The sequence below is a fragment of the Nycticebus coucang genome, chromosome 16 (genome assembly GCF_027406575.1).
Source record: "Nycticebus coucang isolate mNycCou1 chromosome 16, mNycCou1.pri, whole genome shotgun sequence".
Classification (NCBI taxonomy): domain Eukaryota; kingdom Metazoa; phylum Chordata; class Mammalia; order Primates; family Lorisidae; genus Nycticebus; species Nycticebus coucang.
In genome coordinates this window covers 84,741,566-84,755,600 of record NC_069795.1, presented here as the reverse complement: position 1 = coordinate 84,755,600, position 14,035 = coordinate 84,741,566, and the positions used below count along the sequence as shown (strand labels likewise).

Here is a 14,035-nt window from a genome sequence, read left to right as displayed (position 1 = left end):
AGGAGCTATTGTGATTTCAAAAGCTTTGTGGATGTCACGGGTATCTGCAATAGGGCTTAACAATCACGTGTGACTTACAGAGGTATCAGAAGACAGACAGGGAAAGTGAAGAAAATAAGAGAGTGACTGTCTGTGTAAGCTGGCCAGAGTGCCAGAGAGGGTGAGAAATGAAGAAGAACTTTCCTGAAAATTAGATGGAAAAAGTGGGGTGCACTGTGCTGAAGAAATGGAAAGACGTTCACCATGAATTAGTCCTGAGAGAAGCCCAGCACCTTTTTCTAAAGTCAATCCTGTTTTCTTGATGTGAACTATGATGTTTTTGCTAAACTTAGCAGTTTTTTATTGAACGCTTGTGAGAGGAAAAGGACATCTCCAAACTCCCCTTTCTTTTCTTCTGACTGGCAAACTACCGGTGGCTGGCTCTGCCTTTCATGCTGACTAGCAGTTTTCTTGGTAGTGATTTATCCATTTCATAAATATTTGTTCATCAAATATTTGCATTTATCCATTTCCAGAGAGCCAGCTACACTGGATCTGTCTTTGATTTTACAAAAGTAGAAAGAACCATTTTAAGATTACACAGTTTATCTACAGGACAGAAATCTTTTCATATGTGGTGGATCAGAATCCTCAGAGACAGAGATTTACAAGCCTTGGACGGGGCATTGGTTTGTAGCTCTGGTGCTCTAGGATGGGACACTGGAATGGAAAATTAGGTGGGAAATGTGAGGAGTAGAATATGGATTTGAGTCAGGGCCACATGGTGATTTCCAGAGGCCCCCAACCCTTTTGCCTTTCCATTGTAATAGCATCAATATTAAAATATGTTTCTATAACTTCAGGTAGTTCAATATTATATGGTTATTTTTTCTCTTTTAGGAAAAATCTAGCAGGTTTGGGGAGCCCCATGAATTTCAATTTTTGTCTTATGCCCTAAAAAATAAAATGAACTGTTTTCTTTGATCCTGAAAGTTAATTATTTTCTTCTGACTTGAAAATATTTCATGGGCTTCTAAAAGTTTGAAGAACCCCAATCCCCCAGGCCCTGTGCTTGTTGTGTCTAAAGGACCGGTTGGCTTGGCTCCAGTGAAGGAATAGGACATCGGCCCGCAGCCCTGTGTGTTGCTGATGTGGGGAAAGGCAGGGATTGGTCAACTTGATTGAAGCTGGGTCTCTGCTCTCAAAGCTGATGGGTTTCAGACTTTTGCAGAAGTGCCTCCAGTTTGCCAGTGCCTAAATTTGACGGCTGCTTTGCCTTTCTTCTAAATGTTGACTTTGAAGAACAAGAAAGAACAGTAAACCAGCCTCCAGATGACCAGTGCTCTGATGGCCTGCTTTGATTCTGTGTAGGTGTGTGGTCTTGGATAAGTCCTTTGTCTGGGTAGGCCTGTTCCAATATTTGCAAAATGAAAGTATTGGACAGTAGAATAACTTTCCAGGTACAATTTATGCCCTATGAGATTTTGAAATATTATTAGAAAAAGTCTCGGGGAAATAGATGAAGCCATATATAAAAGGAGACAGATGATGTCCTGAAAATAAATTATTACTGCAATACTATATTTAATTTACCTTGGAATTTTCTGGCAACTGATAAATATAAAACTCCTATAGTCTGACCAAAGGCAAGGTAGCATTTTTTTAGAGGTTTATTTGGCATTTATTTATTATTTTTATTAAAAAATAAAGAAGTAGCATAAATGAGATTTAAACGTTTTTAAAAAGCAAAAATCGCTGTATCAATAGATTGAAATGTTTTTCTTCTAATTTTTAGCAATATAAAAATTATAGAAAAGCCCATTACCAAATAACATATTTTTCTTTTCTTTTTTTTCCACTCAAGAAAACATGGCCTTTAGTTCCATGTTCCCATAATGTTGGTCCATGCTATTTTAAATGTCTGCACAATATCAATTGGATATACTTAGGCATTCCTTGACTATGAGGTGTTTAGTTGGTTTCTAATTTTTCGTTACTACTTAAAATTAGTAACTAATAGTATAATATTTTTCTTCTTTAGAATAAATTTTACTGCATGAATTTCCCTGAATGAGATTAGGTTAAACATGTGGACATCATTTGTGTTTTCCAAGCCTCAGCCCTTTGCTTCCCTAGGAAATTGTGCTGATTTTACTCTCTTGGGTATTAGATGCTAAGATAAATTTACTGGGGTAATCTTAGGGAACCATAATTTTTTCCAGGTCTAAAAGGTTCTCTATGGGTCTATTGCAAGGCATAATGTAAAAAAAAAGAAAAATGGAAACTTTGATTTTGGCTGGATTTGTTCCTGGTGTTGATATGCTCTTAGTATCTCGGTGTATATAGTCTATGCAGGCAGCGATGGAAAGACACTTGTCACAGAACAGGAATGCACAAATTCTCTGGGCAGAGGTGATGAGGAAGAGAGGGGAAGGCTTCAATGTCTGGCACTCCTTCCATAGCAACCAGGTCGTTAGGAAGTTTCATTCATTGTCATTCCATTGTGTCCCAATGACTGGAGCAGAGCTAGAATCATTCTGGATTAGGATGGCTGGGCTCATTTTCCCCACTATTTATGGCTGTGAGAATTTAAATGGAGCTGAGAGTTTCCTTCTTTCCTGGATCTCAAACAGCTTGGTCTCAGAGTGCTGAGCTTCCCCAAGTGTTTCCATGGAAGACAGCCTGAGGGAGAGGAAGTGGTGCTAATTAAATCCTCCCTCTGTTTTCCAGGCATAGGAGCTTTTCACAGATGTCTGTTGTTAGGCGAGTGTTCCCAGAGTGCGCAAATACAGAAGCAGGCTTTCCTTCCCAGCTACAGACCTTCCTTCTCAGGTTATGGGGGGAGAAACACGTTTCCTTCCAACACCCAGTGTAATAGAGGTGGCAGACCCACAGAAATAGAGCATGTAGCTGCCAGAGGGGCCCAGTACACTAGCAGCCTCTCTCTTCTTGCTCCTGTTCTTCCTGTCCGCCTCCCCTCCTCCTCCCCCGTTCATTCTCTCTTTCTCTTTCTTTTATTCTCTCTCATTTTCTCTCTCTCTGCACCCGCCCCCCCCATACAACTTTTCCTGCTTCTCCATCCCTTGTTTTCTCATAGACTGATCTCTGTCTTTTGTACACCTAACTTTAAAAAATTACCTGAAAACTCAGGGAAACCTTTCCTGTTCTAAGATGCCACGGTATCATGGTGGGCGTGCTGGACCTGAAGCAGGATCGGAGTCCATGTGCCACCACAACTATCTGAGTGGCTTCCTGGTGGTCCCATCCACTCTGTGATCCTTAGAAATATAGGGATGGAGTCAATAATCCTCCCCTGTACCTGTCAACATTAGATGAAATAAAATGTAATGCAATCTACATAAGACTGTCCACTTGCAAGTTTCCCTAATCCATGTTCTCTTCTACATTGAAATCCCCTGGGTAACTATGTAATGTACCCATGTTTGCCTGAGACAGCCCAGTTTACTCCCATCACCCTGTCTTAAATGCTAACACCCCTTTCCCATGACAGGATGTGCAAGTGTAGGTCACAAATTGTGTGATCATACTATTTTTACTTCTCTTGGATATTGTAGTTAATCCCAATTTCAAGAGTGGAGATTTGCTGGGGTTGGGAAATTAAAACCACCTATGTTTAATAACGTGGATGAAATTGTGATAATTACATAGCATTCCCAGTTACCTGGCAAAACTGGGCATGAAACCCTTTTATGTAGCAATGTAGGGAATCCTGAGTACCTGCTTCAGCTTGAAACGTCAGCCTGATGTAGGTGAACACATTACTAGGCTCACACGTTTTCTATTTTGTTTTGTTTTATTTTGCTTTATATTTGCAAAATAGAAACCAATGTATTGTTTATATTTATTTTAAAACATATATAAGAAATGCTAGCATCCAGATGTTAAGAAAAAAACCTAATAAATAATAAGTAAAAGTCACCTATAACACTGCCATTTGGAGATAACTATTGTTAGTATTTTACTTTACTTCCTTTTATATCTTCCTTTCAGGGGTTTTCTAACCTCTGTTTTATCATACATGTATATACATGTGGATAAGCACATTTATACACATAAGCTTATTTATATTTTCTTTCTGAATTATTTTAATAAATATGAATAACATTCGGAAGTAGTAACACTAATAATGTATTTGACATTTTTTCACACTAAAAATATGCATGTGTATCTTTAATGACAACATTATTTTTCACTCTATATTGTAATATATTTTATTTTACCAATTTCTTACTGATGGGTACTTAGCTTCACAGTAATATTTTGGTATTAGACACGATGTTGTGTGAGTGTCCAATGTTGTTCTTATATATAATATTTTTCTACTAGACATGAAGTTGTATATTTTTGTATTGGACAGAATGTTATGAGGAAGAACTTTATATACTACATACAATATATGTCTTTGAGGATTTGAGGATTTGTCTAAATTATTTCCTTAGAATAAATTTTTACAATCGGGTTTTTTCAGTTTAAAAATATGCTCAGTTTTAAGTCTTCTTATGCCCTATTACTACTCAAGAAACACACAAGGAAGGGCATTATCATTGCTTTTAACTTTTCTTTCATTTTATTTTTTGAGACAGAGTCTCACTATGTCATTCTCAGTAGAGTGCTGTGGCATCACAGCTCACAGCAACTTCAAACTCCTGGGCTCAAATGATTCTCTTGCCTCAGCTTCCCAGGTAGCTGGGACTACAGGCACCTGCCACAATGCTTGGCTATTTTTTGTTTGTAGTTGTCATTGTTATTTTAGCTGGCCCAGGCTGGATTCAAACCCAGCAGCCCTGGTGTATGTGGCTAGCGCACTAACAACTGAGCCACAGTCCCGAGCCTACTTTTAACTTTTATTTTTTATTTATTTGTTTATTGTTGTTTTTATTTATTATTTTTTACTAAATCATAAACACATAGATCATGTATACATTAATGCATTTATTGGGTACAATGTGCTGACTTCATATAGACTTAGGGACGCTTACATCAAACTGGTTAATATATACCTCATCTCATTTACTTAATTATTGTGTTAAGACATTTACACTCTATACTTAATAGATCCGACTTGTATCCTTGCATTATGCACCATAGGTGTGATCCTACCATTCACCCTCCCTCCATCTGACCGCCCCCCTTCCCTCCCATTCCCCTCCTCCCTCCTTCATCCTGGGCCATAGTTGTGATCTATTCTTCATTTGACAGTGTAAGTGATTGTAAATTGGTTTCATAAAAGTACTGAGTACACTGGATATTTTTTCTTCCATTCTTGAGATACTTTACTAAGTAGGATATGAAGTTTGGTTCGTTTTCAAGCAAATAGGCATTGAAATCTTCAGGAGAAATTATCAGATAATTATTTCACAGTGCTCCTGCTTTGTTCACTTTGCAGTCTCTTGGAATCAAATACGAGAAAATGAAACTACTTGCAAGTTCTTTTACCCTGTGCAGAGGGTCTCTGCTACTCTCCTCTGCTGAATGGCTCTGTAGGATTACGGGTGGTGTTTAGAAATCTGTGTTAATGAGCTGCCTCCCTCACTGCCTCTGTGGAGGTAATGTGTGTGTGTGGAGGGGAGGGGGGGTTGTAAGTGTCAGAAATGTCATTTGCTCACGTCAGCCTGTTTTGGCATAGCCAGAACACAGGCAACTTTATTTTTTTTTTAATAAAAAAATCGTGTCTCCTCTTGTTTTAGATTGAAGAAATGTCAACCGTTGGGAATTTTGAAGGATTCCAGCCTGTGTCTTTGAAGCAAGAGGGTGATGGCCAACCTTCTGAGACTGATCACCTGTCCCCGGAGGAGGTGGAAGCTGGCAAGGAGCCAGGGCCAAGGCAGATTTCCAGGCAGTCAAGTGTGACTGAATCAACACTTTACCCCAATCCCTATCACCACCCTTATGTCTCACGGAAGTACTTCGTTACACGGGTAAAATTGTTGGTGCTCTTAAATACTACACAAACTTCTCCTAAAAAAAAAAAAAGTCTTAAACTCCTTCTATATACTATATTTGCCAAGTGTTTTCACATTTTTCTCATGTAATAGTCATAGCAATCATGAAGTTATCCTTACCCCCATTTAAAGATGAGGGATCATTTAAAGATGAAGTGTCTGAACTTCAGAGAGGTTAAGGATCTATTTATTTATTTATTTTTTATTAAATCATAGCTGTGTACATTAATGCGATCATGGGGCACCATACCCTGGTTTCATAGACGTTTGACACATTTTCATCACACTGGTTAACATAGCCTTCCTGGCATTTTCTTAGTTATTGTGCTAAAACATTTACATTCCACATTTACTAAGTTTCACAGATATTATCAAGGAGGGGCAGGTCCTCCAGCTTCCATGGGTCTTTGGTTCCCCAGTCTTGTTTTCATGCTAACCTCAAAAAATTAATGTTCTGTGAAGAGACAACCATAGCAAATAGAATATAAAGCTGTTAACTCAGTGAGGGTTCACTGTTTGAGAAAGGCATAGAGAGGAAAGAGTTGCTAAGAATCGGCTGAATCTCAAGGAATGCTTGCATTACAATGTGGGAGCAGACACTTTTTAATCTCACACCTACCATCTGCTACTCTGCCCTTTTACCTGTGTAACAGAGCTGGGAAAGTAAATGCCTGGGTGGGTAATGAGGATGCTTTCGATTTTACATACAAGTTGTATATTGTTATATCAGACACACAAAAAATAATATTTTAAACTTCTAGCATTTGGATCAAGTGGAGAATGCTTATGAGTTTCTAGTACCTTTCTCTCTTGAGCTCTCCTTCCCACTTACAGATCTTCAACATTCTTATTAATAGAACAGTGGCTAACTCATAGGCTGTACTCAGTTGAGGGCATAGTCAAGAACTCCACACTCGGGCAGCAGAGGCCATCTCATTTTCATGTGTATATGGGACATGTCTGTTGAAAAAAATTTTGACAAAATCTAGTAAATAAATTGGACTCAATCAAGACATGGTGACCTTTACAAAACTTTAACTAATGAGTTTTGATTTATTAGCTTTCAAAATATATCTTGGGTTAAGATAAAGTTTTAACTAAAGCAATGCAATGTGTGTGTGTGTGTCTGTGTTTAAACATTACATATACTCTATGTGTGAGATGCTTTGGTAGGTGCTATACCATGTGTGTGTTTGTGCGAGTGCTTTTGCATATGTAGAGCATATGGTTTGTTTTCCTAAGAATGTGAACTTTATTAGATATGCAAAGTTAAGTTGTAAGATATAGCTGCAAAGGAAATCAAAGCATCCTCTGAAGTTTTATTATCTTTCGTATATATTATGTCAGGGTTTGGTGTGAGAAAAACACAGTGTGACACAGAACCAGATATTTTTTATTGAGAGCTGGTGCAATCATGAGTGTTGGCTGAGAAGTCCACGCAAGCCTGTTGTCCTTGCTTCTGCTGATGGGTTTGAAGGTAATACCTGGATAGGTCGAACAATTGGCAATTGTGAAACAGGAGTAGAGAATAGTGAATGGGGAAAACTACATGGATTAAGTGGAATTCCTGCTGACAATGTGTAACTCAGGAGGAAAAACTGGAGCCTGTGTCTATCTCCACCAGCTCTAACCTTGATGATGTGAGTCACTTTCAGAAGCTGGTGCCTTTCACCAGTGAGATGCATCAGAGGATGCTAGAGAGGAAGTGTGACTATAATGGAAGGAGTGGCAGGTCCAGGTGCTGCCACTTGTTGTCAAGTAGGCCAGGATATCAGTTGTCATGGACTTGGGCTGCCACAGGAAATAATGACCTGCAATGGTCTCCAACAAGGAAGGTGACTGATGTTTCACTTCTGCCTTTGTAATCTCACACAAATGTCCCTGTGGTCAATGCTAATTTTGAAACATATAAAGAACACAATTTTAGAAAATATAGTTCCAATTTAGCTAAGTCGACATAGTCCAAATGCTACTACATATGAAGCGTAGAGCTATACTGCTTGTATGAGGCTTACACAGTGAATTTACATCCTTTACCCATTTGGCCTCCTGGAATAGTACTGTGAGGTAGACAGGGATTACCACTATTGCTTTTAGGGCAAATATACTGGAGTTTCACAGAAATGAAGTGACCTATGCAAGTAGCATAATGTTAGTGGAAGAACTGCAGCTAGATTCTGGATCTTCTGTCTGCAAGTCCAATGTTCTTCCTACCTTGCACAATTGAATTGATGGCTTCTTTATAAGCATTTTCAATAACGGACACTAATCAATGTAAAGAACATCTTTTCATTAAGTATAAGAAAACAACCCTAACTTCTCAAAAGCTTATGAGGGAAAACCTTCTTCTGATTTTTTTAGTGAATGAAAATTAGACCTGAGGAGTTTTTTTTTTTTTTTTTTCCCCTGAGATAGAACTCACTCTGGTGCCCTGACTAGAGTGCCATGGCATTATAGCTCACAGCAACCTCAAGTGCCTGGGATCAAGGGATCCTCTTGCCTCAATTTTTCTATTTTTAGTAGAGACAGGATCTCGCTATTGTTCAGACTGGTCTCAAACTCCTGAGTTCAACCAATGCCACCTGCCTCAGCTTCCCAGAATGCTGGATCACAGGTGTGAGCCACCACACCTGGTCTAGACCTGAGGACTCTTTATAAGTTGTGAGAGTGAAGTTCCCAAGACACTCAGCATTTGTTCTGATTCAGACCAAGGGACATAATATGAAGAATTCTTACTGCCATGTGAATGTAATGAATGTGCATTAGCCCATGTGAGGATAATGAAAATACAACTATTGGCTCCTCTGATATTTATAATAATAAATGTTTTTAATAAAGGAATTATCCAACTTTACTAGCTTGTAAACCACAAGTCTGCTGACATGGTAGTAGTTTTAAAAATAGAGGGAAGTATATGTGTGTAGATAAGAGGTCTGACTATTACAATTAATGACAATTAAGGTTATGGGGGGTGAAGCAGAAAGAGGGACAGAGGGAGGGGGCTGGGGCCTTGGTGTGTGTCACACTTTATGGGGGCAAGACATGATTGCAAGAGGGACTTTACTTAACAATTGCAATCAGTGTAACCTGGCTTATTGTACCCTCAATGAATCCCCAACAATAAAAAGGAAAAAAAAAAAAAAAAGAGGTCTGACTATTAAGTTTGCAAACTCACCCTTGAACAAGTGCTATATATCTCATTACTGAATATTATTGTGATCACCTTCAAAGTACTCTCCTTGGAAAGCTATGCACTGATGCCAGCACCTAGTTCACTCTTCAAAGCAATTTTGGAGCTCTTTTTTCTGGAATGACCATCAGAGCTACCATCACAGTGCACACTAAAAACCTGCAATCATAATGAACACCATTCAGCAAGACACTACCACACATTGACATGAACACAGCTGTGAGACTGATATACCAAGGTTATGAAATCTTACAGAGTTGTTTATACAGTGCTGACAATGTAATCTTATGGTGGCAATTTTGCTAACTAAATTGTCAGTCCTGAGATGTACATATATGTGTGCACTGTGTGTATGTATATAACTATGCATGTAATTTCCTCATCTGTAGAATATAGATAAAATACTGGTATTATTTAGATACTTAAATAAGCTAACTTTGTAAAAGTTTTTAGTAAACTGCATAACATATCTATAAACATTTTGTAGATGGCATCTCACTGTTGTTATACATCCTTTCTTTCTTTTCTTAATATTGCATTCACATTGCTATACTAATGTAGGGAATGACATTAAGATGTCCATGACCTCCCTGTGATTTCCAGGATAAAGTATAAATGTAGATGTATAGGGTTTGTGGCAGTAAAGAGGAAAATAATTCATTTTCTCAAAGGATAATTTAATAAGGCCAATCTTAAAGAGACTATGAAAGAGTTCTTATAAAGTATCATTGCTTGAAGTTCTTATAAAGAGTTCTTATAAAGTATCATTGCTTAACTTTTACAAAGTTACCTTATTTAAATATCTATGTAATACCAGTATTTTCTATATTCTACAGATGAGGAAATTACACGCATAGTTAAATACATACACACAATGCACATATATATGTATGTCTCAGGACTGACAATTTAGTTAGCAATGAATTCATAGCTGATGTTGTCCAGTGCTTCTCAGTCTTTCCTATGTCAAAATTTAGATTCTGCATTTCTACAAATTCCCTAATAATACTGATGCTTTTTGTCCCTAGACCATACTTTGAACACCAAGGAGCTAATCAACACGTTTATTTTCAGAGGGAAATTAAGCCTGAGGAAGAGAGTGGCCTGCCCAATGTTACAATAATTAGTGAATAATGACTTGTCTAAAAGGCTGGTCAATGGGAAAGCTAGGGCTAGACCAAAAGTTTCTGATTCCGAGTTCATAGTTCTGTGATTCCCTGTAGCAATTTAAGAGAAATCAGTTTATTTCAGAGTAAGAGTTTAAAGAATACATATTGCGAATTCAGAAGAGCAGTAAATGACTGAGAGGAGGAATTCCTTTGTGAAGCATTTTTATTTTATTAAAAGGTTTAAAAATCATTGCATAGGGGATGGCTTATTGGAGAAAAATTAGAAAATGTGGATAAGTAAAGTAAAATAAAAGACACTTTGATCCACTGCACAAAGTTGACCAAAACATACTAAACATGTTCTTGTATATTTGGCTACATATCATTTTTTAATTTTTTCTTACATATACAATTTCTTGTATATGAATGGGATTAAATGAAAAAGATTATTTTCTAGGTCATAGAATAATATCATTCAATAACATCATTTTTAACAACCGCATCATATTCTACTCCTGGGTTATAGTATAATTTATTTAATTTTTGGTGGACATTTAGGCTATTTTCTATCTTTTTTCTTTTCTTTTTTTTTCTGGTCTGTTTTGTTCTATTTAATTCTGTATTTTATTTCTGGGACAGAGCCTGGCTCTGAGGCCTGAGCTGGAGTGCCATGGCATTGGCCCGACTCACAGAGGCCTTGTGCCCTTGGCCTAGGGTGTCCGTCTAGTTTTGGCCTTCCAGGAATCATAGTGGTAGGTCCCAGGGCCACTGCTGATTTTCTTCTGTACTTGGCAGAGGCAGGGCCTTACTCTTGCTCAGGATGGTAGGGAGATCTTGGCTTCAGGGGACCCACGAACCCCAGCCCCAGAGCCCTGGACTGCAGGTGTGGGGCATGGCACTCTGCTGAACACCATTATCATTCCTTTTTTCTCTTTTTGTCCTTTTTATCTCCTTGTTTTCATTTTTTCTTTCATCCATCTTTTCTATTTCTTTCTTTTCTCCCTCCTTGCTCTTCACTCTTCTCTTCCTTTGTTCCTGTACCAAAAGGTACCTTTAACACGCAATCGCAGAGACAAAGAAAATTAAGGAGAAGGAGGAAGCAGGGGTAGAAAGTTGGGGAAAGAAGTGAGCAAGAAGAAAACACATGAGGAGGAACCAAAAAAATACTCTGGCAACAGGAAGAACCACAACAGTTCAACCCTCCTAAGAGATCCTGAGGAGCCACCACAGAGGATGCCACCTGTTTATATCTTTCCAACTGGAAAGGAAATTTATTTACTGGCTTCCTGTGGCAGGATAGCACCCTGACTCTCAGACTTTAGGAGTAAACAACCAATGCCAATATTAAAAAAGGGGACCAATCATGGGAGTTTCAAGCTGGAGTTGCCAAAAGGTGACTGATGCGGAAATGTAAACTAATTCCTGACAAACAGAGTCAATTTTAGCATCGTAACCTCACACATTAAATCACACCTCTGAATAGCAGATCATTAAAAAATGTGTATATGGTTCCTTAAATCCCTTTGGTTCCTTATGGGTCAGTCTGAGATGTTACTTCCTTTCTTTAGACGTGCAGCCTATTATTTGTCTCCCCAAACCATGCCCTTCTGACTTAGATTAGAAGCAATCTACTCAGAGCTAGAAGGGTCTTAAGGAATATCTAAACCAACCTAGGAAGCACACAAAGGAGGTGTGATTTGTCCAAGGTTAACAAGCAACCTCTGGGTCAAACAAGAGCAATAAGGCCTGAAATCTGGGACTCCTGACACTTTCCACCACACCCTACTGCCTCTGACCTTGGAAAATGAATGGAGGTCACGTAAATGAAGGTCTGAACTACTTGCCATCATTTTTCTTGGATACTTATTCTCCTGTTTTAGTTCATCTGCTATTATTGCTACAAGTCTAAAAAGGGCCTCGTGCCCTCCTTGAACAAAAGTATCCCATCAAGGCTAATAACTAGAGATATAATATGATAATCTTCTTAGTTGTGGAGACTGATATTCTGAAGCAACTTCTTATGAAAGGAACAATACTTAATCCACATGGGGAAAGATATTTTTAAACTCCCTGCAGGACTCTATATTTGCAGATACCTTATCAGAAAGTTGAAAGCGATTTGGGATGGAGAATTATGTCTAAATTTATACTTGGGAATGTAAATTACATACAAACTAATGGGACTAAAACTATTTGATCTTTTAATATTTAATTAATGGTTCCCCGTGGCCTTTTTATAGCCTGTGTTCTATTGTCAGCAACGAGACTTTAATAAGCAGGTTCAGGACTTCCCATTGTGTAGCAAGATGTCATTGCTTCCATGACACTAATTTGGCTTTCATACTCTTTCCTTTTCCCTCTTCTCTTGCTCTAGGGTTCCCTGTGTCTTTCTCACACATTGTGAACAAATAAATCCGTGGTGTATTAGTTGTCTTGTTATTGTCTATGTGAGCCTCTTTTTGGTCTATAAAATAGACATTGCGCTGAGCAAAATATTTCTTGACTCTCCCCTCCCCCAATATGAAATCCATCCTAGATTGTGAAAAAGAAGATTTTTTTTTTTTATCTTTATGAGAGCAGACCATTAAATGCAATAACATTCCTTTTCTTCGTGTTCAGGGAAAGACAAATTTGTTTGGACTTTACAAATTGCATTAGATCCGATTTTCCTACTTTAAGTATTCATTGCAAAGTGATCCCTGTCTGGTCATAATGGCACCAGCAAGAGAATGTGTCTGAGTCTGCTGAAACTTTCTTTTCTGTGTCACCCTCTTTTTAAAGTGTAGCAGAGAAGCTCATTATAGGGGAGAAAATTAGCAGCACAGCCATGGGCATTGTTTGTGTGACATTTAGCCCCAGGCTAGTCTAGCTCAAGGAATTGCAAGGAAATAAACACATATGTCTTTGAAGTTCTTCAGTAGATTTGCTTTGACTTAAACTATTCAGAGCTAGACTTTAAGAGATGCTTTTGCCCATTACACTGTGTCAGATGATATGTACATATTATTCCATCATATTTTCCTTTTTGTCTTAAGCTGTAAGAAGTCTCAGAGCTAGGTTTTCCATTGCAGTAACCATTTTATCCCCAAATTCTAGTATAACTATTTTCTGTTCTATTTAATATTAGTAATAATGAGAATGGTGACAATGCCTTTTATTAGTTAGTATGTACCAATTTGTTAGATAAAGTGTCTCTTGGCATTTCTCGGTCTCTGAGTTATAGTTACTGTCACCTTATCCATCTAACACATGAGTAAACTGATGTGTAGAATGGCCAGATGCCTCATGGCAGCCATCAGAAAGGCTGAGTTTTAAACTTTAATGTCCCAGGCACAAATAAAAGTATTTACACACTTTATCTCATTTTGGCAGCAAATGGCTGAATTTAATTTATTATAGTAACTGAAAACAATAAAATGGAGGTGAGTATAATTCTCTGTTGGGATACCTTTCCCTTTTATGTTCTATAAGAACTTGACCATTGTTTCTACTAAAGGTACCCTGTTTCCCCGAAAATAAGACAGTGTCTTATTTTAAGGTGTGCTCCCAAAGATGCGCTAGGTCTTATTTTCAGGGGACGTCTTATCTTTCCTGTAAGTAGGTATTATTTTTGGAGGATGTCTTATTTTCGGGGAAACCGGGTAGAAGCAGCTCAGGCAGTGAGAAAATTGAACTCCAGAGGCTGTCAAAACATTCCATAAGGAACACTTTGTTTTCAGCATTTACTTTGGAAAAAAGTTCAAAACATCATCTTCATCTTCTAGTCTCATCATATTTCTTCCTCACCCTTAGGG

At 38.1% G+C, this 14,035-nt stretch overlaps 1 protein-coding gene across 2 annotated transcripts in view; it reads left to right on the top strand.

Moving 5' to 3' along the window:
- TPRG1 (tumor protein p63 regulated 1) overlaps positions 1–14,035 on the top strand; it is a 178,236-nt gene that overhangs the window by 43,629 nt on the left and 120,572 nt on the right. For both annotated transcript variants that reach the window (XM_053565335.1, XM_053565334.1), the window contains exon 2: positions 5,688–5,918. In XM_053565335.1, coding sequence (XP_053421310.1) covers positions 5,697–5,918 — 222 coding nt within the window. In that variant the 5' untranslated portion in view covers positions 5,688–5,696. The remainder of the gene's footprint in view (positions 1–5,687; positions 5,919–14,035) is intronic.